Raw genomic sequence first — 24,713 nt, 5'->3', positions numbered from 1 at the left:
TCATTTGGTACCAATTCATTTAGTACTGGTCTTATTCCTTGTGATAAATTCCTCTTTCAAAAAACTTTGAGTTTTCGTGAGCAGTGTTTTGTCATGCGGATCACAAATGTGAGATCACATTTTTTTTTTTTGAGTCAGCTTTGGTAGTTTTTGTGTTTCTAGGAATTTGCTCATTTGTTCTAGAAGGTCGTTTTTATTTTTATTCAACATTTATTTAGGTTATTTCCAAAAAGCCCCCACTTCTTATTTGGTAATATCTATACTTTCATTTCTGATTTTTGGTAAATTTAAGTCTTCTCTCTTGTTTGTATAAACATTTGCCAATTTGATCTTTTGAGTGTTAAGGCCCTATGTAACTGGTTAGCCTGTCATTTTTGTGCTTTTACTAAGGAAACTTTTTTTTTTTTTTTTTTTTTTTTTGATTTGGTTTTTTCGAGACAGGGTTTCTCTGTGTAGCCCTGGCTGTCCTGGAACTCACTCTATAGACCAGGCTGGCCTCAAACTCAGAAATCCGCCTGCCTCTGCCTCCCAGAGTGCTGGGATTACAGGCGTGTGCCACCCCCACCCAGCATAAGGAACTTCTTATGGCCCAAGTTGACTACATATTCTGTTATGTTCTGTGTTCTATGAAACCAATCATGATAGAAATTAGTAGAACTGCTTTATATAGTTACTCACAATAAACTTGGACCTGAACTTCCTGCACCTGTGTATAAGCTCTCATGGTATTTGTCTTTGTAAGCTGCCTCTGGCATGGACCCCACCATAAGAGAGACACCTGCATCTATTTAAAATAAGACTTCCATTTTGAGTAGGGGTCAAGTAAGGTTCAAGGTTCAAGTTCCCAAGGCTATCTTTCTTTGTTTTTCAAGATGTATTTATTTTATGTATGTGAGTACACTGTAGCTGTCTTCAGACACCAGAAGAAGGCATCAGAGCCCATTACAGATGGTTGTGAGCCACCATGTGGTTTCTGGGAATTGAACTCAGGACTTCTGGAAGAGCAGCCAAGGCTCTTGACTGCTGAGCCATCTCTCCAGTCCCTAGGGCTGTGGTATGGGTGTTGGGGGCCAGCTGTGGTTCTGCAGAGCCACTTTCTCCCTCACGGTGTCCAGGCTGGAAGGAGGAGGTGAGTCTGGAATTGGTAAGGTCTGCAGAATCCTGTCTGGCTGGCCAGCTGTTTTAATGAAACAGCTCTCTTAGACGATCTTAGCTTGTGTGAGTACCTTTATTTGGGGTGAACTTTTATGTATGCATATACTTTATTTGGAGTGAACAAGGGCTATATACGAACCTTGGAGAATGTGAAGGAGCGACTGTAAAATCTTTGGCTACAGTTTAAAGCTCTGTGCATGCCTCTTTTGTATGGCTGCATTTAATCCTAGGTGCCTGTTGGACAGGTTCTTACATGGGAAAGAAGTTGAACTTAGGCTTGCCAAGGACTACTTGACCTTCCAGGGTAGGTGACCTGTATGTTAATCAGTTGGGTCCATCTCTTTGGGCGGGGAGGCAGGAAATTTGCAGGGGAGGTCTGGAAACTTGCTGTCCCTGCCTCAGGCCATGGGGTGGGGCAGCTCCCGAGGCCTATAATTGCCCAGTTCTCGAAATATTTAGGCCTAGTCTCAACTGCCAATCTGAAGCCTAACTGGAATCAGCCTCGCCTTCTCTGGGAGTCAGGGCCTGGTCTGTCCTGGGCTTGGCGTGGTAGTTTGAGGCTCTTGTCTTCCTCTCCATTTCTGTGTTCATAGCACTTTTAATTTCCAAGAACTTTCCCTGTGCATTTAAAGCATGGGTATTTGGAATGAACCTTCTCACCAAGTGTTTGAGCATTAATGGTTTCAAGTGTGAGACTTGCGACTCTTCCTCTCATATGAATAAGTAAAGGCCACTACAGACTGTTACCAGTCCTAATGCCAATGCTGTTTTTAGGAATAGTGGGGGCTGAGAGCTCTCACGGATGCCAGGGTGAAAGTCTGCTAGCTCAGAGGCAGAGAAAGCACCCAGCTAATCTCCTCAGCCCCTCTCAAAAATTACCCTTGCCTCAAAAAACTTTCAAACTGAATGTCCCTCCCTTCTACTTCCTGTGTGATATCTGTCCTCCCAACTCCCTCGTACTCTCTATGGTCTTTTAATAATCCTATATTCACTTTCTGTCACCGCCTGACCTATGGTTGACTTTATTTATGGCCTTTTCTCAATATTTTCAATATTCAAGCAGAAAGCTCTTGGATTAAAGGTCTATGCTAGGGCTGAGTTGCACAACTAACAACAGGTTTTTCTAGTAACACAATCTCAGGGTGTGATCAAATATCCTGCAACAAGCCAGTCTGTTGGTGGGGCCATCTGACGACCTAAGTGTTATCTTACACGAACATGGTTTGTGGTACTCTAAACTGCATTATCAGTATTAACAAAGTCAGATACTGTCATATATAAGAAGTGAAGTCTGCAATTGTGGTGGTTTAATGACTTACCCCCATAGGCTCATAGAATCATACTTGATTCCTAGTTGGCAGGACTGTTAGGGAAAGGAGGTGTGTCACTATGGGTCTCCAAAGACTCATGCCCTCATCAGAATTCTCATTCTCACCTCCTGCTTATGGTGTGCTTGCTGGGTGGCGGTGCGAGCCTTTTACCCCAGCACCAGAGAGGTAGAGGCAAGAGGATCTCTGAGTTCAAGGCCAGCCTGGTCTACAGAGTGAGTTCCAGGACAGCTGAGGCTATACAGAGAAACTGTCTTGAAAAGCCAAAATAAGATGTATGCTGCCTTTACTCTGCCATCCTAGATGGCACCCTCTGGAACCATAAGCTCACCTCAATCCTTTCTTTTACAAGTTGCCTTGATCATGGTGTCTTATCACTAACAGAAACTAGTAAGAAGTATTTTGGATTTTTTTTTTTTTTTTTTTTTTTTTGGTGACAGGGTTTCTCTGTGTAGCCCTGGCTGTCTGGAAGTCACATTGTAGACCAGGCTGGCCTCGAACTCAGAAATCTGCCTGCCTCTGCCTCCCAGAGGCACCACCTCTGGGTTACAGGTGTGCAACCTTTCATAAAAGGTTGCAAAAAGAAGTCGGGTATGGGGGCTGGAGGGATGGCTCGGTGGTTAAGAGTACTGACTGCAGTTCTGAAGGTCCTGAGTTCAAACCCCAGCAACCACATGGCGGTTTACAACCATCCGTAATGAGATCTGGAACCCTCTTCTGGTATATCTGAAGACAGCTACAGTGTACTTAACATATAAACAATAAAATAAATCTTTAAGAAAAAAAAAAAAGTCGGGTATGGTGGCTACCAATACTGTCCATGGCTATGACAGCTCTGAACTGTCTCCATCATTGCCACTAGCGATTTCTGCTCACTTTGCTAAGAGAACTCCAACTAGTCAGGCAGTGGTGGCGCACGCCTTTAATCCCAGTACTTGGGAGGCAGAGGCAGGTGGATTTCTGAGTTTGAGGCCAGCCTGGTCTACAGAGTGAGTTCCAGGACAACCAGGGCTACACAGAAACCCTGTTTCGAGGAAAAAAAAGAGAGAACTCCAGCTAGTCTGCAAAAGATATGCCTAACACAGGAATGGCTGTTCTTTCCTAGACTAGCCTAGAGGTAACTGGAGGTTGTCTCCCTAATTTTGCTAATGTCAGCCTTTACTAAAATGGAATTTGAGAGTGAGCCATGCATAGTTTTCAGTATTGGGTTCAGAACAATCTGGAACAGTGCACTCTGTGGATCCTCAGCGCTGTAACCTACAGACCGGGAAGTTTTAACCAAAGAGTGGGAGTGGAGAGGACTTCGACCTCCTTAGAGCAGGGCCAGCAGGATTCCCTGCTGAACCACGCCCTCTCCAATTCTGATAGCTGCATCTTTATGAAAGTAACTTTTTAGAATCTATTCTGTTAGAGACAAAGAAACACATTTGGCATAGTTGTGAAAATTCTTTTTACTACTTTTGTGTCCACATGATTGTTTAAAAAGCAAATAGTACTAAGGGCTACTTTGGTAAAAACAGTTCCCAGTCTAAGGATCACATCCTCTGGACGGGTTTCAGTCCCAATATATCGAAGCCCTTGGCCATGACAGCGGCTGCTGCTTCACACAGGAGCATGCGCCACATGTTCACCTTCAATACTTTCCCTGGGAAGGAAAAAAAGACATTAACTCATTTCTCAGTTTTGAAAGTCACCCTATAGGCATTTTGGGGGGCCCTAACTACGACCACCTCCAACTACAAAGACCATTTATGGCTACATTTCTCCATTAAACCTGCAGTGCTTCCCCAAGGCCATATGTGAAGAGACTATATCACGCTGGCGATGGATACCCACCCCAGGACCGTTTCTGTTCTCAGGCTTGCCTTGTTAACAAGAAGACTTCAATGACAATGGATGTTTCCATAGCAACAACACTCAGACACACTGCGTGTACTACAAGCATCCTATCTCGCTTCTTGTTCATTTCCCAGGGAAACGCCCAGAGGTGGGAAAATAGATGGAATGGGCACAATTCTGCTTCTGCTTTGACGGGCCCCATCTCAAACGGTCACATATGCCACAGCTTGCTATGTATGAAATTCCTTAGTTTCTACACAAATATCCTCGTGGGACCCCCGACCCCCAAGATGGACAGTGGATAAGACTCTACCCACCAGTCTGTCGATCTTTCTCCACACAGTAGCAGCTGTCGTAGAACTCCGTGAAAGTGGTTGCCAGCTCATAAATGTAATCACAGAGGGTGTGGAGAAACAGGTCGTCTAAGATCTTCTGTAGGATCTCGGGGAACCGTAAAATGCACCGTCCCAGCTTCCACTCTTTCTCATGGTCTAAAATGATCTTGGTTTCCCGAGCGGCTCTCTGCAGCATCTCCTCATCAATGTTGGCCAGGCGCGCAATAGACCTGCAATACCACGTAAGCACCCTCCGGTCAGGCACACGCTCTTTCCACACAAAAGCACGCAATCTAGTACGACTGATTGGAAAATACGAGCAATTAAAACAGATTCTCAGCCCAGTGTGATGGAGCTGACCTGTAGCCACAGCACTTGGGAGGCAGAGGATCATGAGTCAGAAGCTAGCCTGGGACATACATGCATATATACGTCATCAAGACCCTGGCTCAAAAACCAAACCAATAAACACCATTTTGGAATCACCATGCCTTTATTCCACACATAAGCATCCGAGCAGTCACCTGATTCTGGTAAAGGCGTACAGCAGGTAAGCAGCTGTGTTCCCTCTGTCATCCAGCATCTTGTCAAAGGAGAAGATGTAGTCATTGAGGCGATTATGAGAAAGGTCTGCGTATTTGATGCAGCCATATGCAACGGATGTCTGAGCTGCTTTCAACTCCTCTTCAGTTAAGACCTTTGGGAGAACAAACACTTAAGCTTGTCCAGGGGTCTCCCAAGTAGGAGATGGAGTCCACAATTAAGGAGTTACTATTAAGTCCACAATTAAGGAGTACTGAGAGCGAAGGAGTGACAGGGCCACTGTACGAAGGAGATAGTGGAAGCGAACTCATTAGTTCTGCATGTTAAGGACAATTTATATAGAAATGTCAGCTTATTTTCCCAATTTATATCTACGAACTATGAAGCACAACACTGATTTATAGATCTATTTCATGCTATTTCAGGGGTGGAAGATGGGAACTCTTTTAATACATGGGAGGCCGAGGCAGAAGGACTGCTTTGTGTTCCAGGCCAGCTGGGGCTACAGAAGCCCTGTCTAAAAGTATGAAAACCCCAAAGAATTTCTGACTGACTATCATACTCTGGCTTGTAGCAGATTTACTCTTCCACTGAACACTTAAAGGTTGGACAAGCAAGTCATCAAAGTTGGGAGAATAAAAATGGAGTAACTACAGGAATCAAACTAGAACTGCCCTGGAAGCTTCCTTTGCAGACTGAGGTAGCCAGAGGGGTGGGCGGCTATCAAGTCTTCTCACCTGTCATCTGCGAGCTCCCTGCTGACCTTGCAGGTAAGACACACTCACTGGGGCTACAGCAGCGACTGTTTGGACTGAGGGAGGCTTGTTCCACAAGAGGGATTTGTGTTTGATGCTGTGTGCTGGGCAAGGCCACACACAGGTCTTAAAGCAGTCGCTGTGGCTACTGTTCATTGTGCCCATCATGAACACTGTTATGCCCATACATTAGTGTTGTTGGTCAGAAAAGCTTCTTTTCAAAGTCTGGCAGTTCCAGCAGAGACTAATGCAGGACACATGCCATTCCTTTCTAGGCTTGGGATGTGGTGTAAAGGCTTCCAAACCTCTCCAGTTCCAGGAGCTACAGGGGATTAACAGCTGCTGGGGGGAGGGAGGCACTTTCCTCAGTGGTGCAGCCACTGCTGACTTGCTCATTCTCCTAGCAAGTAATCCTAATAATTCACTGGTTGAAGTCCCCACAATTCATAAAACTCCATCTACACATTTCTGAGCTTGCTCAACAGACATTTAATTTTAGACTGCCTCTGCCTCCCAAGCGCTGGGATTACAGGTGTGCGCCACCACTGCCTGGCTTTGTTTTAAGATAAAATACACCTTTTACCCACTATGCAGATGACAATATAATGTTATGTTTGTCCATTAAGTGATGTAATTTCTGGGCATTTTATTTCACAAGAAAGTAACTTTAAATGACACCTATTCATAATACCTAAAAAATAAATGAGGTGATATGCAAATTTGATAATTGTTTAAATAAGTAATTTAAAGGCTAAGGATGCTTTACAAATTTAAGACCAGCTTGGCCAGAATAGCAAGGCAAAAAATAACACCCCAAACCAATACCTAGTATAAACCAAGGCAGCATACAGAACTGTAACATACTCTCTAACAGAAAAAAATCTCTACAGTGCAGACTGACAGGGTCTCAGGTAACTCAGGCTCACCTCAAAGAGCCATGTGACCTCCTGCCTCTAGGATTAGTCCAACTAAAATGCTGGGACTGCAGGTATGTGCCTTGTAGTCCCAAGGCTGGGGGTGGGATCACACCCAGCCAGGGCTTGCTTCAATTAATTCTAGACAAGAAATCTACTGACAGAGCCACATCCCAAGACTGTTCTTTAAACAATGTTTCTAAGAAAGGATTCCTGTGGTAGGAAGAAATTATCCTGAAGTAGATTAAACCTTAGCATGTCCCTGTCTAAAAGCCCTCACCTATAGCTAAGAACTTAAATTGTCTGAAGCCAAGAAAACACCAAGTTACATGACAACTCGGAAACATTTAGAATACCCATAAAGTGAAGATTAGCAGTTCAAGGTTAGCCTCAGATACCTGGTTAGCAAAAATACAAAGTGCTTCACGGCAATCTAAGCTTGCCTGCCACAAAACCGTGACACACTGAGGAAGAAAACTGAAAGATACTGCTTGTCAATTATAGGAATTATTAAAAGTTCATTGTAGCTGCAGTAGCAAACACCTATAAAGCCAGCACTTGGAAACAGGCTGAACACTGGACTCAAACAGAGCCTCTGCTACAAACTCTCAAGTCCATGTTAATCAGAACAATCTGTGAGAGAGAGGGCGTAGTGGAGAGAAGATCTGAAAACAGTGGAAGAATAAGGGCTCTTGAATATTTTACCACTAACAGCACTGTAAGATGTTTAACTTAGTTACACTGCTCAGGAGCTAGGCATGATGGCACCCCACAATCCCAGCATTTGGGAGGCAGGGGCAGGAACACCAGAGCTGAAGGTAAACCTTGGCTATCAGGGAGTTTGAGACCTTGGGTCACGTGAGATTCTATCTCAAAACAAAAGTCACACAGCTTTTGTCCTCCCATAAAGTACAATTTCTATGTGTTAAAATTACATAAGTAGAAGCAGAACCATAAAGCCACATCGACAAAGGGGAAACAGGGTGCTTTGCAACTTCCAGGAATATGGCTAACCAAAGTGAGCCAATTTAACTCACGGATATAGGCCGATCCAGTCTTGTCCTACCTTGTCTCTCTCTTTCTCCTTCAGCTTGTCCATGGACCGTTTCAGGCCTTCTTCCAGCAAGTCCATAAGGCGCACAGTTTCTCCTGAGCGTGTTTTAAATTTCTTCCTAAAAGAAGTTTAAAGACTTATAAAAATTCTGAATTAGACTTTTCATTTTAAAAACCCTTGAAAATGAAGGTTTGTAAAATCTACAGAAAGCTGCCCCGGAGTGATCAAGGCAACAGGGTCATAATCAAATTGGCTGCCAGGAAACTGCTTCCTGACGGCCATGTCTCAACTCAAAGCATCCTGACCTGACACGCACCTGAACTCTACCCTGATACTTTTTTTTTTATGCATTTGCAGGGTTGGAGAGATGGCTCAGCATTGAAGAACACTGACTGCTCCTCCAGAGGACTTGAGTTTAGTTCCCGGCACCTGTGTGTAGCACACAACCCTGATCCCCTACAGAGGATTTCACAGGTACCGCAAAGGCACATACAAATTAAAACTAACTAGCTCACGTTCTTGGAATACAAGATGCTGTTTAAGTGTTTTGCCCTTTCGGAAAAGTTACTCAAAAACAAGACTACCACACTTGCTTCTATGCTTGGCTGGTCAGCAAGCAGGTTCTTCACTGGACTAATATAAAAAATACTGCATGGCAGAAAGAAAGCTAGCCGCTAGCCATATTAAAAAAAAAAAAAAAGAAACATTTCGCTGGGCGGTTGTGGCGCACGCCTGTAATCCCAGCACTCTGGGAGGCAGAGGCAGGCGGATTTCTGAGTTTGAGGCCAGCCTGGTCTACAGAGTGAGTTTCAGGACAGCCAGGGCTATACAGAGATATCCTGTCTGGGGGGGGGGGGGGGAACCAAACCCAAATCCAAAAAAACAAACAAACAAACAAAGAAATATATTTCATATATTTCTATATTTTGAAATTATTATTATTTGGAAATTTTTCTATATTTCAAAGACTGAACAGAAAGGAGGGAAATGATTGAAAAAGAAAGCAACCTTGCGAACATCATTAAGGCTTGATAACCTTTATTTTATATTTTGAAACAGAAATGAAAGCAGTGAATCCTAAATTGAACTGGGATCTCAATGACCCACAGTTTGCCTATTCTAGGCGAGCACAGCCTGGATGGGAAGCACAAACCCCTCTGTAATCTAACCACACACTGTCCCTGTTTGCATGGTAAAGACCTTTGTTAGTTCTACTGCAGAACGCTGAAGCACGGCCACTTACTTGTCTTCTCCTAGTACCACACCAAAGCCAACGTGGGTCACTTGAGTTACTTTAGGGTCATACCAACCAATCATTTGAGCGGCAGCAAATATTGCCTGGAAGTGCATAGCCTACAAAGAGTAGAAACAGAATGACATTGTTAGGTTACTAACAAAAGTTGTTGTTCTGTGCTCAGGGACCACATGACAATCTTGTTAGGCAAGTATTATTATAAAAGTTCTATTCCCTAGATGTGACCACCAAAAAGAATGAATACCATAACAGTTTCTATACTCACGTCTTAAAAGAGGCCAGGCACACTGATTCATGCCTGTGATCTCAGGGCTTGAGAACCAGAGAATCTGGAGTGGCAGGTCCTATTCAGCTATGTAGCCAGTGCTGAGGCAGCTACGTTTATGTCTATATGAGACCACGTCTCAGTTTTAACAAGAACCTCCACTGAGAACACCTCAGTGCCAGCACATACAAAACACAGGATGTTCATCAGAGCAAAAATAAACAAAAATGACTAAGAGCAGATAGGTATCTTAGTTTTCATCTAGAAAGGTGGGATTTCAAGTTTGAGGTCAAATGGGCTACATGACACCTTATCTCACAACAAAAGTCACATGGTATTTGTACCTCCAAAAGGTACGGCTTCTATGAATCTGTCAGTATCTGTGATCTGGCTCTAGACAAATCTACAAACTTACTTGTCCATTGTCCACCACATAAATAATCTTATTTGCTTTTTCTTCAAATAGCCTCTGTTTGATAGCAGCCAGGTCAGAGGTGTCATAGGTGTAGCCCCCGTCTGATTTCACTATTGTTAGTGGTACAGAACACCCAGGCACAAACACAATTTTTCTGCCATCATCCACTTGCACAAACCCTAGCAACAAAGAAACAACAAAACCAAAACAAATAAACCTTCATTAATAATAGGACCACAATCCTACTGTGTTCTAGGATGACATAAATACTTGGTCATTCTATGAATATTTTGCTTTCTAACAATTAAGCTTATACTTTTTGTGTGTGGGAGAATGTGGGGGCTGATATCTCTTTCTACCATGTGGATCCTAAGGACTGAACTAGCAAGTAGCTCTAACCCACAGGGCCTTCTCACCAGCTCTGAGTATTTTAAAAGACAATTACTAAAGAGCTGAGGAAATGATATGATTATCTCCACATGGCATTTGTTACTCCATAAAGTACAGTTTCTATGAATCTGTCAATATCTGCAATCAGGCTCTAGACAAATCTACAAACGGACTTGTCCATTGTCCACCACATAAATAATCTTATTTGCTTTTTCTTCAAATAGCCTGTTTGATGACATATAAATCTTGGGACATGGCGACTGCCACGACTGACTTCAGCGCACTACCCAAATAGGAAGGCAAGGCTCTGCACTCACACTACTTCTGGCTAAACTCTTATACAACACCCCACGGGAAGCATCCATTCAGCAGGCAGAGTATGAACATTTGTACATTCTGGGTAAAACCTTAACTTTCCTCTGGAAGGAAAATAAGTCCTTTTGGAATATGCTTAAATACAGTAATATTTAATATCTGGAATAAGGAGTCAGAAAAATAAAATCATCTTCATGTGCAAAAAGCAGAAGTTCTTAGAACCAAGAAGAGACAGGAAGGAACATTTTAACAGCTAAATTTCACTTCGTGCTACCCATAATATTAAATCCCAAATTTAATTTCATAGTACCTATGCAGTAAATGCTACCATAATGTCTTGCAGTTTAGAAAAGTGACCCAGCATAGGTAGTGGTTAAAACTACACCCTGTGAAGCAAGACTGTGATGAACCTCAGGGTCATCACCCGTGAGCCATTTGTTAGAGCTGGGAATGGTGCTCAGGAGTAGGTATTTGCCAGCATATGTTTGGCCTTCGGCACGGCACCCCAACCCACGGGGGTGAATACTGTTTTATTATCCTAAAAGTAATGGTTCCTAGACTCCATTTCCACATTCAAGACTTCGGAGCTGAAGGATGGGTCAGGGGTTAAGAATACTTGCTATGCACTTATGTACATCAAATAAAGACATATTGGACAAATTTTTGCATAGAATTGCAGGTAAAAATTACAGAAAAATTACAGAACACAAATAAATGTAATATTCACTTATCTCAGCATCTGGGAAGCTATGGCAGGAGGGCAGTGAGTCCTAGGTCAGCATGGGGCCTAGGGATAAACCCTATACTTGAATGAACACATGGACAGATGAAGATGAATCCCCTTGGGACATCTGAATTGTCTACTGAATGGCATTATTGCTAGAGCTGACAGCATTAACAGCGTGCCATACAAGATACAACAAGTCCTTAGGGTCAATCAATACTAGGGGTGGAGGTATTCATAGCATAGGAATATGTACATGTTCTTTCACAAACAGAGTGGTAGCTGAAATCATGTAAATGTACATGCACAGAATAAAGTATATTCTATATTATACATATAACTGTTGAAGCTGGATGATTAGCTTATTATAAATCCTATTATCTTTACTTTTACTTTTGTTTCAGTAATATTAATAAAACTTGAAAAAGGGTAATGCCTACCTTTATCTTCAAATTCCTTTACAATATCATTCATCCTATCTTGATAGAAGGATTCTCCCCTTTCTATTAAAGTGATGTCCAATGCATTATAGATCTTACTAAACTCTAGAATATACCAAATACAATAAATGAATAAACATTTAAGCAAAAGTGGGAAAATACAACATTTAGAAGACTTGTTATCTGAAACAGAAAAAAGAAATTAATTACACTGAGTATGAACAATACAGGTCTGTCTGTCTTTAATCCTAGCACTCAGATGGCAGAGGCAGATTGATCTCTGAGTTTGAGGCCAGTCTGGTCTATATAGTGAGTTCCAGGACAGCAAGGGCTATGCAGACCTTGTAAACCTGTATTGGGACCCTGTATTGGGGGAAGAGAAGGAGACAAATACTTTCCTAGTTGATGATAAAACCTTTATTGCTGGGTGGTGGTGGCGCACAGCTTTAATCCCAGCACTTGGGAGGCAGAGGCAGGCAGATTTCTGAGTCTACAGAGTGAGTTCCAGGAGAGACAGGACTACACAGAGAAACCCTGTTGGGGGAGGGGGGAGCAACCTTTATTGAATTTTCTTAGTTTGGCAGCCCTGACTAACCACTAATGCAGTATTAAACTACAGCACTTTAATACCTTAAAACTCAAGATTTGATTTTGATCCTTGGAACCCATGGAAAAACCTGGCTGTGTAGGCTGGAGAGATGGCTCAGCAATTAAAAGCATGCACTAGACCTAAGCTCAGTTCCCAATGTCCATATGTGTGTGGCATATACATGCCTGCATTTACACTATTAATTTACATGGGAAGTTTGAGGAAACAGGCAAAAGAAACAAAACACACAAAGACCCAGTATCAATCCTGAATAAAAACTTAAAACTAGCTGAATGGTGCCTAGAAACTGCCACCTAGGACTCACCTTCCCGGGAGACATCACAGATGAGATTCCAGGCTTTCATGATATCTGGGTTTTTACTCTGTAGTAAAACGACACACTGATAGGCTCGCTTCTTAAACTCCTCTTCAGCATCAAACCTCTTCTTAGATTCCTGTTTTAAAAAATTGTAAGATCTGATTCTGTAGTTCTAGATGAAGACTGTATTCATTACTGTATGCACTACGCCATAAATAGATGACTGAGCCAGAGTTCAACCCCAGGCCCCATGTAGGTGTGCTTGGACCTCTACACACATGCCACGGACGCATGACCCACCCCTACCACACACAGGAATGGTTTCTCTGTTGCCCTGGCTATCTGGGAACTTGCTTTTCAAGCTGGCCTGGAAGAGCTCCATCTGCCTCTTCCCCCCAACCCCCAGTGCTGGGAATAAAGACATGTAGCACTGCTGCCTGGTTAGAATTCAGTTTTTCAGTCAAGTGAACTTTATGAAACAGCTTTTATGAATCAGCTTTTATCTTCATTCATACATTCATTTTCAATGTATCTATTCTATGTGGAAACTTCTGTATGTTAGGTTAAAAAAAAATTTAAGATTTATTTATTTATTTTATGCATGTACACTGTAGCTGTCTTCAGACACACCAGAAAAGGGCATCAGATACCACTGGGTTCCCATGTAGTTACTGGGAACTGAACTCAGGATAAAATTTGGTAAAATTTGTCTTTTCTTTTAAAGACTGTGTTTTAAATTAAGTATGTTCCTGTGTGGGGGTTGTGTGCCTGAGTACAATGCCCTTTGAGGCCAGAGAGGGCATCAGATCCCTGCAGTTAGAGTTAGAAGCAGTTCTGAGCCACCTATTGTGGGTACTGGGATAGACCTCAGGTCTTCTGGAAGAGCAATGAACTATCTCTCCAGGCCAACTGGTTAAATTCAAAATTTTAGTACACAGTAAATTCAAATATGGAACTTCCTTTGGGAAATGGGTGGCAGATATACAGTAGTAATGCAGTGATGTCAAACCTTATAGAAGGCCTGAAGATCCCCAATAGGAGGTGAAACTGTCAGATAATCTGGAAATTGATCCTGCAGGTGTGCGATGAGCATGCCAAACTGGGTCCCCCAGTCTCCCACATGGTTTAACCTAATACAAATCAGAGAACAGGAATGAAAACAATCATAAGGATGAAAAGTATATTCCATAAGCGGCCACTGACACTGAATTGCCAGCCTCCGCCTTAGTAAAAATTGTTCATGGAGCTGTGCCCACAACTGGTTTGCTACCTGGCAAGGGGCAGCCCTGAGCTCTCATATCCATTCAGTTCTGGGTAACCAGTAACAGGCTGAACTCGGCGTGAACTTAAGACTTACTGAATAAATTTCTATCAATGTGTAATACAGCTAACCAAGAACATCATAGCCAACAGTCATTGTCACCAAGCCTAAAGACCTGAGTTCGATGCCTAGAAGGACCTTTATAAGCATCATTCCCCAATAGGTAATAAAATAATTCCCCAAGGAAAAAAATGTACCTTTTAACCAACCACTGTAGGGGACTTAAGATAAATGGCTTCAAAATGCCAATGTGTACCATCCTTCCCTCTCTGCCTTTAGCTAATGCTAAGTCACAGGCCTTCTCTGAAGACAGCTAGATATCAGTATGGTTTCTTCTTTTGGATCATAATGCTCCACTAGTTACAATAAAATCCCAAGTTTGTACCATGGCCTACAAAGCCCACATGTCCATTTCTTGCTAGACAGTTCTTGTCATATATGAGGTACTCTGTAGAGGCTGGTTGGATGGCTCAGCAGTTAAGGATACCTACAGCTGGATTCAGTTCCCAAAATGGCAGTTCATAGCTTCCTTTAACTATACAGTTACAGGTAGATCCAATGTCCTCTTCTAGCCTCTATGGACGCTACATGCATATAAACTCATGTAGGAATGTAAACACAAAGATAAATCTTTTTTTGTTGTTTTCTATTATCTTAAGACAAGGTCTCATGATATAGCCCTGGGTGTCCTAGAATTCACTATGTAGACTAGGCTGGCCTCAAGCTCAGAGGTGCTGGGATTAAAGGCCTTTGCTGGTATGCACTGGTTTTGTTGTTGCTGTTATTTAAGTAATAAATTAAAAAAAAAATCTGTAATGAATAGAGATGTATCCTTGTTTCCACTGGAAGGTTACAAAAGGATATAAAAAAAGTTCAGATGGAGGATAGAGACGGGGCGTATTTTTATAAGATCCGTTTTATTTATGCATACATGTGTGTAACTGTGGGTTTGTGCACATGCACGCAGAATCTGTGGAGGCCAGACATGAACACTGGAGCCTCTGGAGCAGGAATTACAGGCAGCTATGGTCACACGGTGTGGGTATTAGGAACTGAGCCTGGGTCTTCAGCAAGAACAGTGGGCGTTTTAACCCACAGCCGTCTTCCCAGCCCCCAGGATTTGAGTTTTAAGAGCTTACTGGGTAAGTAACTACAAAACACAACTGAGCTTTTGAGCTAGTGTGTTAAAGATACTTAAAAAATAGGATGTATCATTTTGTATAGAAAACGCACCTTAGCACATTGTACCCTGCAAACTCGAAGAGACGGCTCATGCTTTCTCCTATGATGGTTGACCTGAGGTGGCCAACGTGCATCTCCTTAGCTATGTTGGGAGAGGAAAAGTCAACTATCACCTAAAAGAGAAAAGAAGACTTCTAAAAGAAGGCATATATTTTTATCATGCTAACAATGTCAGACTTAAATATTAGTCTAGGTTATAATTTATGTATACTAGATATTCTTGTGGCTCTAATAGCATATTAACTGATAAAGAATCAAATTAACTTACATAAATTACTATTCAAGTATACTATTCAGCAATATCTGCATAAGTTTCAGTTATGAGCCATAAGTGGCCATGGGATAAGATTAGGTAAGCACAGCAGACAACTGGTCTGCTTCGCAGTTACAGTGCAGTTACACAGTGAGGCCATGACAGCATCTGCAGTCTAACAGAGGCACGAGCCCAGGACGCACAGATACCTTCTCGTTCTCTCCAAGCACAGGGAGTTGAACTCCATTCACTAGGAGATTGGTTAACTGTTCTGATACAAAGTCCTTTCTCAAGTGCACATTGATGAAACCTAAAAGAGGGGAGGGAGTAAAAATGATCAGTCTCGCATTTGGGTGAAGAATTTTCTCCATTTCACTTATGCTGGTACTAGAAAATGTGATATAGCTGTGGCAAAACTCTTCAGGAGTCTAACAGGAATCCGGACCGGTGCTCAAGTCCTTCTGAAAACACTTGCCTTAGCCTCTATTTCAAACCCATCCTGAACCCAGCTGCTTATTCCAGACCATCCATTTTCATAAAGCACAGGCCTTCTTTGTAGGCTCAGCCACTACCTAGCCCCTCTCTGATGAAAACCCGGATCGGTGGAAGGCAAAGTCACCTTCCAAGGACATGCTGCCAATTATTAGCTCCTAATTCACAATCCAGTCACTTTTAACTACTTGGCTCACCACATAGAAGTTTTTTTGGCGTGGCTTGAATCTGGGGCCTCCCCCCATGCTAGGTAAGCTCTGTACCAATGAGCTACACTCCCATTTCAAATTGTACTTTGAGACAGATGCTCACTGTATGCTTGGGCTGGCCTGCACACACCATGCTGCCTCCTGAGTAGACAGACAAGGGCTACTAGGCATGGTAACTTCTTTTATTTTTTTAAATATTTATTTATTTATTTTATGCATGTGAGTACACTGTAGCTGTACATATGGTTGTGAGCCATCATGTAGATACTGGGAATTGAACTCAGGACCACTGCTCACTCTGGCCCAAAGATTTATTTTAGTGGACATGCTAGGATAAAGTGCAATGTTCTTATTACATGTCTAGAAAGCACTTTACCACTGAGTGACACCCTCAGACCCAGGATTTAAGGTTTTTTTTTTTTTTTTTTTTTTGGATTTTGGTTTTTTCGAGACAGGGTTTCTCTGTATAGCCCTGGCTGTCCTGGAACTCACTCTGTAGACCAGGCTGGCTTCGAACTCAGAAATCCGCCTGCCTCTGCCTCTCAGAGTGCTGGGATTACAGGCGTGCGCCACCACCGCCCGGCTAGGATTTAAGTTTTAAGCCTCAAAAAGCACTCATCAATACAGTTATGAAGAAAGATAATACATCATACCAGGACCCGCAATTTCAACTTTGTCAATATATTCATTGTTCGGCAGGTGTTTGGTAATGTTCTCTGCAATTTCTCTAGGACTAACTTTCTGTTCCTTTGCTTTGAGCATCTGTAACACAATGTGAAACACTTCATTAGTACCGGGTAGGAGTTCCTAGAGATTCCTAGTGTTGCTGACAAAGCATGAGCTGTGGTTTGTAACAATCTCATGAAGATGTAAACCCCACCCATCCATGAATGGATAAGGCAAAGCAGCATTGGTGCCAAGAGGAATGAGAAGATGGTAAAACCACACATCTATAAATCACCCTCTCCCTTCCACCCCCAGCCGCCTCTTTTTTTTTTTTTTTTGGTTTTTCGAGACAGAGAGTTTCTCTGTGTAGCTCTGCTGTCCTGGAACTCACTCTGTAGACCAGGCTAGTCTCGAACTCAAGATCCGCCTGCCTCCACCTTCCAAGTGCTGGGATCAAAGGCGAGCTCCACCACCCCTGGCCCCCAGTGGCCTCAAGGACAGAAGGGAGCCTAGAGCTACAAAGCCAGAGCCAGCACACTCACATTCCTACAGACATGTCATGAAACTGTCTATCATTCATAAACAGCTCAATAGAAAACTGTCACGGTAACATCAGAGAAAAAAGTCTGCTCAAAGGCAAACTTTTCACAATCACTGCAGAAAGGAAACAGGCTATGTGTGGTCAGATAATGTAGCTCTCTGCAAATGAGGAACTTCTCAGCTTAAAAATGAAATGCAGCCACCAGAGTGCTGCACGCCAGCAATCCCATTACTCAGGGGCTGAAGCAGGGGGCCTGGTGACATACCAGTCTCAAGAAACCAAAATAAGCTAGCAGTGGTGGCACACTCCTTTAATCCCAGCACTTGGGAGGCAGAGGCAGGAGGATTTCTGAGTTCGAGGCCAGCCTGGTCTACAGAGTGAGTTCCAGGATAGCCATGGCTGTACAGAGAAACCCTGTCTCGAAAAACAAAAACAAACAAAAAAAACCAACAACAACAACAACAAAAGAAACCAAAACAAAGAACTGGGGCAAAGGCAGGCAGATCTCGAGTTCGAGGCCAGGCTGCTCTACAGATCGAGTTTCAGGACAGCCAGGACTACAGAGAAACCCTGTCTTCTTGAAAAAACAAAACCAAGAAGGGTATGGGAGTGGGAGAGGGAGAGGGGAGGGATAAGAAAGGGGAAGATGAAAACAGATTATAAGGCCTGCTTCAGAGACATCCAAGCTATAACAAATAATTGATGGTAGTGATTGTTAGCAAGTTGCTCCTTTTTTTTTTTAAACAGAGCTGAGGACCGAACCCAGGGTCCTTGTGCTTGCTACCACCTAGCTAAATCCCCAACCCCACCAAGATGTTCCTTAAAAAAAAATAAAAAGAGAAAGAAAAGAAAGACAGGGTCATCAATGTAACTCAGGCTGCCCTTTACTTGTGGCCATTCTCCTGCCCTAGGCACTGGAGTGCTGAGACCACAGATATCTGTCACCATGACTGGCCACAACTTGTTAACTTTTAATTTCACTTTCCAAAAGTCATGAAGCACATCAATCCAGAACACAGCAAGAAGTCCTCGAAAACAAATACTGCTCTCACTGAGCTACGCCCTAGCTCCATGTGGAAAGTGCCTCTTTCTCGAAGATACAAGAACTTGCTCTTATTAATGCTCTTAGGAGTGACGTTGAGCTGAGCGGTGGTGGCGCACGCCTGTAATCCCAGCACTTGGGAGGCAGGGGCAGGCAGATTTCTGAGTTCCAGGACAGCCAGAGCTACACAGAGAAACCCTGTCTCGAAAAATCCAAAAAAACCAAAAAAAAAAAAAAAAAAAAAAAAAAAAAAAAAAAAAAAAAAGGAAAAGAAATGATACATCACCTGAGAAATACCCATAGCACTATTACATTGATAGTCTCCAAACTTGGGCTGCTGACTCGGTGTCACGATCAGGGGAGGGTTCTCCAAGTCTGGATATGCAGCCTTAATGGCACAGCCAAAGACTTCCTGTAGGCGGCTGTTGATGTTAATCATATTTTTAGTTGGTTTTTTCCTTTCTGCTTGAAGACTCTGCAGGAAAAGAACAGAGTGTCTCAGTGAGGTAGTATGACATCACACATCTCCCCCATATACGCAGGCTAGAGCCAGGACAGGGCTGCTGACACTGAAGACGTTCCTGGGAGGCATCAAGGCCATCGGTTCTACACTTGTCTTACCAGAGCAGAAATGGTAAAATGTGGTGACTCAATAGAAAACAGAAGTGTGGCCAAGCACCAGGGACAGAGACAGGCAGATCTGAGTTTAGGGCCAGACTTTCTATGTAGTGAGTTTGAGAGACTCCCAACTCAATGTTTTTAGACCTCTAAGCAACTAGCCCAACACAGAGTAACTTGTTTTTCTGGTTTCAGCTTGAGAAAGATAGCCCACCCTGTTCTAGTTCCAAGGTTTAACTATACAATGCCCCAAGGATGTTTGCTCCAGATAATCTCCTTCCTTACTTCCTTATTCTGTACTTCCCCATTCCATGCATGTTTTGTCCTCCAACCCATGTCTCGTGATTTTTCCCCTTTAAATACCCCTGACTTCAGTTGCAAAAGGTCCTCAGTCCTCAACCCCTGCAAGTGTATGGCTGTGGAACCCACAATTCTGGAATAAAGAAATCCTCATGCTATTGCATCGAGACCGTTTCTCGTGAGTGATTTGGGTGTCGCCTTCCGAGGTGTGGGGTGTTGGGGCACCCTCCGCTTTTGGGGGTCTTACAAGTTCCAGGACAGTCAGGGCCACGTAGAGATCTGAAACAGAAGTTGAGTCCTAAACTGCTTCACACCAAGCATTTTGAGAACTCAGTAGATAAAACAACCAGTGCCACACTCTTTCCAGAACCGATCTTTACTGGGCAAGAGAGGAGAGGAACCTAGGCAGAACCCAGAGTGGCGGCACTGTACCAGAAAGACAGGCTTTGCCTTGCGAGCAAGGACCCCTGGGCCACTCCTACTTGTCTACTTGTTAATGTAACAGCTTTTAAGTGGAGCACATTCATATAAGATAGAATATAATTACTCTTATTATTATTCATTACACCTTCACAAAACAGTGTCTCTATCATCAGACTGCTGAATGCAGACAAGTGTTGTTTCATTCACAGTCCTAGCCAGTACACCTGTTATCTAAGATGTTATCAAAATACTGTGTGATGAGTTGGTGGAGCAAAGGCTGAGTGGAGGTCCTGAATACAACCCCTTGACAGCAGTAAGCAGATGCTGTTCACAAGCAAAATGAAACCACTCCCTGCATACTAAGATGTGAACCTACAGCCTCAAGCCTGCTATTAAGTGGGCATTCTTCAGAGAGCTACCCTCAGTCCAACAATCATTATAAACCCCAGTCCAACAGCCAATATAATCATTAGCTTATAGTAACCAAAAACATCAAAGCCAGGCCTAGAGGCTTACACCTAAAATCTAGCAGTTAGGCTGAGACAGGAGAAGCAGTCAGCTTGGGCTACAGAGTAATAGTGTCTACAAAGGCACAAACCTTCTGACAGACCTGCAGTGTAAAACAGTAATGACAACAGTAGTTAAATAGCAGGTATGCACTGTCTTGTCAAGGCCTGCCCCTAGTGTTCTGTATGCATGCTAGCAGGACTTTCATCTACATAACAAAACTGAGGTCCCAGCTATCATTAGTGACATGGGTAGACAGGGTATGCAGGTCAGGCCCCACCCTCCTTGGGATTCTCTGCTACAAAATTAAAAAATTATACACACACTATTGATTGAGACAGGGTCGCTTTGCACCCCAGGCTAGCCTCAAACTTACAACAATGGTTTACTTACAACAATGATTTAAACCATTCTTTAAACCATAATGAACCACTTAAAAGGGCCCTGGGAAGCCAGTGCCACAATTTCTCCACCTCAGGTCCTAACTTGCCTTTCGTTAAGTTAGAAATGAGTCCTAACTAGCCTTAGGCAGGAAAACAGATTTCTAAACAAACCAGTCTTCATCCAAATTAACATTTGAACATAATCAATTTAACACTTTTTCTTTCCCTCCTCCTTCCCTCCCTCCCCAGATCCTCTAGCCTTCCACGAGAAAGTTATGGAATCAGAGGCGTGCACCGCCACACCCAGCCATAAGCAGTTTTATCTGGAGCTGCTGCCAGAACTCAAGGCCTCATGCAGCCCAGGCACTCTACTAAGGAGCTTGAAAGCCCTTTTCGGGTTTTGAGGCAGGATTGCACTCACAGCAATCCTCCTGCCTTGCCTTTTGGGTGCTAGGATCAGAGATGAGCCAGCATGTCATGTTCTTGGCAAGTTTTTCTTTACTTGATTTGCGTGTGTGTCTGTCTTTCTCCCTGATTTCCTTGCCTGTGGGAGGGAGTTAATACCACACCTAGCTGGCCAAGGTTCTGTACTTTAATTTCATCTCTTGGGAGACCAAGGCAGGAGGATTGTCTCAAGTCTGAGAGTGACAGGCTGTGCAGCACAAACCAATAATAACCTCACTATTAGCCAGGTGGCAGAGGCAGGCGGATTTCAGAGTTTGAGGCCAGCCTGGTCTACAGAGTGAGGTCCAGGACAGCCAGGGCTACACAGAGAAACCCTGTCTCGAAAAACCAAAAAAAAAAAAAAAAAAAAGAAAGAAAGAAAACCTTTTATTATGAAAATTAGTACAAATAGCAGCTTTTGAGAAAACTAAGATTAGAAGCAGATTTCCAAAAATCTACGGGCCTCTTTAACAGCAGCACTATCATGAGAGCAATCGTGTGTGATCATTTACAGTGTGAAAGCTTTCCGTCACTACCTAAGGACACATACTGAGTGGCCAGATCTGGGGACAGAGGCAGGTGGATCTCTGTGAGTTTGAGACCTGGTCTACTTAAGACAGCTCCAGAAAGGTCAGGGCTAAATAGAAACCCTGCCTCCAAAACAATACTAAATACATTGTTGTTGTTGTTTATAAATCTTAAAAACACATAAAAAAAGACAGAAAAGCAGTAAAAGAAAACTGAAGCAGCCATGTTTATGAGAACATGGGTAAAAAAAAAAGCCTTGCTGCCAGAATCTTCTGGTATGTGCTTTCAAGGCGGGGTATGTGGCCCAAGAGACTGAGGGAAGGTGAGGGAAGGTGGCACACAACACTTTATTCCTGTGACAGTCATTCATATTCATATATTCATTCATTAATATTCTTTCTTTCCCTCCCTCCCCTCTCACCTTGGTATTGTCCTGGAACCAGACTGGTATTGACTCTGTAGACCAGACTGGCCTGGAACTAAAAGATCAGCCCGCCTCTGCTTCTTGTACACAGAAAAGCATATTTTCACCACAGTAATATTTCATAGTTCCTTGTGTATTTCCTGTACTGCCTTTAGGAGCACATGAGCACTCAACAGAGCTGTCTGAGCACAGCTGACTCCTCCACACAGGTAATAAAGAGCGTCAAAGGACTGGTCAGATACCTGAGATGATTACATGGGGGAGCGCCTGTGCAATCCAGAGGGTAATACACACACTGGAGAACAATTAATGAGGCAACACACTGGGCTGTGTCATCAGCAGACCGGAAAGGCAGGCCGAAGGAGCTGAAGGCAGGCCTTTTTTTTTTTTTAAACTACACTGATAATCATTGCAGGACTACGAGGCTGATCAGATGGTAGCATGACCCACCTGCAAACCCTACCTGCAAACCCAGCCGAGAAAGAGCAGACCCTGCAAGATGGGTCGGAAGCCAGCCTGCTCTGTACAGTGAGCTGGTTGGACAGGGGAGGAGGAGGAGAGGCAGAGAAAGTTTTATAACATTAAATAAAAAGAAACCCAAAAGATGCTATAAAGCTATAGAATTGTAAAATAAGCAACTTCGTAGCATATTAGTGCATTTTAAAACACCCCTATTAGTTTGCTCCTGACAAATTATTTCTTTTATGGTAGTGAAAATTGTTTTAAAAACAAAAGACACTCCTTTGACAGCATGGGCATAAGCTGCTGAGGAAATCTCAACTTCTAAACCATTCTTTAAACCATAATGAACCACTTAAAAGGGCCCTGGGATGCCAGTGCCGCAATTTCTCCATCACTGGTGCCTAATGAGTCCTAACTTGCCTTACGTAGGAAAACAGATTTCTAAACAAACTGCTCTTTTCAGTTTCTGTAGTACATACTTTTAGAATCTTCAGTAACAACAATATTATTTGAAGACACCCAGAGCACTCACCCTTCGAAGAATATTCAGTCTATACTTCAATTTTAAATTTTCTTCTCGTAACTGTTCCAAACTCGGAGAAGCTTCTAAGCAACTACAGTTCTTCAGGCGGTCGATCTCAGCAGTCAGAGACTTAATCTCCTTTTCCTGTAAGGAAAAGGCACTTTTCCCAGTCCAGTCAGAGGAATGCTTCCCAGATAATGAAAAGCCGTACCACAGACTCACACCTTCAGTTCAGCTCTCCACAATATGTGGGGCAGGAAAATGAGAATGGACTTTGCTTTGAGAGCAATGATTTTGATGATATCAGCAATTATCCTTTACAAGATGGAATATGTGTGCGAGGAACGAGGAACTACAGTGTGCATAGCACCACAGACCTCCAGTCCTAGCAGTTGGGACACTGTGAGCTGAAAGGAGAGTTCAAAGTCTGGGGCCAAAGTTAGTAAGAGTTGGGGACCTACACCCCTAAAGTGGCGCCAGCATACCCGTGGCTCTGGGTTAGATCCCTGAGACAAAAGGAGTCAATACACACTTCTGTCTTTTGTCATATTCAAAATCGCTCAAGTGTCTGTCTTTAACTTTTCTGGGTCTACGTAAACTTGCCATATAGACTTTTCCCATATCTCCAGTATCTGCTACTACTATACACCGAACTGAAGGCAGTAAAGAGCTTGTCCATCGAGGCTGCTGATTTGCATAAAGCAGTTATGGTAACAGGGAAGACTTAGACAAACTTGAGTTCCTAACACTAGTGTCTAGGCCCGAAAAAGAAAAGAGCCTGGTCCTACTTTCGTTTTTTAAAATTGTGACACTGTCCCAGACCATCCCAGCCGGCTTCTTGGAAAGTTTCTGGCTGGGTCTCAGGACACACCTGTTCCGTCCTACTCTGTCTTGGGCGGCCGGCAGGGTGAGCCTCGCTGTCACGCTAGGCCCTACGACTCTCTCTCTTCTCTGAGTGACAGTCGCACGACCCGGCCAAGAGGAAAGCGCCGGCGGGGCAGCATGGCTTCGCAAGCGCCGAGATCCGGGAGCGGGGTCGTCGCGGCCGCCGCCGCCTGTGGAAGCCACTGCAGGCTCTGCCCCACCGCTGCCCGCTCCAGAGCCCTCCGCCTCGCCCAGGGACAAACCTGCTGCAGCAACCGCGCGGAGCACTGAGCCACCAGACCGTCCATCCTCTCGTCAGCGACTCACAAGCCAAGTGGCCGGAAGCGGAAGTGTCTAGTTTGGGCCGGAAACGGAAATTCCTACCCGGGTAAGGCATTGGTTTTGGTCGTTCAGAGCGCTCCCTCTGCTGCCCCCTAGCGGGATCCAGGAGATATTGCGAGAGCGGCAGGGAGCAGGGCTAGCTGATGTAGGTTACGGTCAGGGAAAATGACTATAGGCATCTCTGGCCAAAGCTACCGTGTTTGGGCCCTCTGTCTCTCAAAGCGCAGAACCCATGAACCCATCCCTCTCTTTTGTTTGGATTTTTTTGGTTGTTTCCGAGACAAGATTTCCCTGGCTGTCCTGGAACCCAGTATATATCTCACCTGCTTCAGCACCTGGAGCACTTTGTGCAACACTACCGCCCAGTAACCCATTCCTCTGTTAAGCAAGCATTTTTGTTGTTCACTTTAAGGTGCTAGATACTCTCTCCAGGATGTATGTTGATAATGAATGACAGCAAAGGTCCTCATATTTATGGAAACTGTCTGAAAGGG

The 24,713-nt window shown here is 43.6% G+C and overlaps 1 protein-coding gene across 1 annotated transcript; it reads right to left on the bottom strand.

The window, feature by feature from the left end:
• Positions 1-3,916: 3,916 nt before the first annotated feature.
• On the bottom strand, positions 3,917-24,228 carry Rars1 (arginyl-tRNA synthetase 1). Its single transcript, XM_052195889.1, has 15 exons — positions 24,141-24,228; positions 23,023-23,157; positions 18,688-18,876; positions 16,806-16,914; positions 15,661-15,761; positions 15,190-15,311; positions 13,645-13,765; positions 12,642-12,771; positions 11,728-11,832; positions 9,859-10,037; positions 9,167-9,276; positions 7,936-8,041; positions 5,182-5,354; positions 4,640-4,887; positions 3,917-4,128 (listed from the first exon to the last, which is right to left on the bottom strand). Exons 1-15 carry the CDS (start codon positions 24,183-24,185, stop codon positions 4,019-4,021), a joined length of 1,983 nt encoding a protein of 660 aa, XP_052051849.1. The 5' UTR covers positions 24,186-24,228; the 3' UTR covers positions 3,917-4,018.
• Positions 24,229-24,713: the final 485 nt, after the last annotated feature.

The sequence above is a fragment of the Apodemus sylvaticus genome, chromosome 10 (genome assembly GCF_947179515.1).
Source record: "Apodemus sylvaticus chromosome 10, mApoSyl1.1, whole genome shotgun sequence".
NCBI classification, from domain to species: Eukaryota; Metazoa; Chordata; class Mammalia; order Rodentia; family Muridae; genus Apodemus; species Apodemus sylvaticus.
Note: the sequence above shows the minus strand (reverse complement) of the source record. Positions and strands in the feature narration are given on the sequence as shown.

What these genes read in the sequence shown, in the direction of transcription:
- Rars1 (XM_052195889.1), bottom strand. Translation starts at nt 24,185, where the DNA reads ATGGACGGTCTGGTGGCTCAGTGCTCCGCGCGGTTGCTGCAGCAG. An exon ending in CCGCGCGGTTGCTGCAGCAG is followed by an intron (nt 23,158 to 24,140) that starts GTTTGTCCCTGG and finishes TTTTCCTTACAG; the next exon opens with GAAAAGGAGATTAAGTCTCT. An exon ending in ATCTTCAGGCCTTCTATAAG is followed by an intron (nt 12,772 to 13,644) that starts GTTTGACATCAC and finishes TTTTTAAAACAG; the next exon opens with GAATCTAAGAAGAGGTTTGA.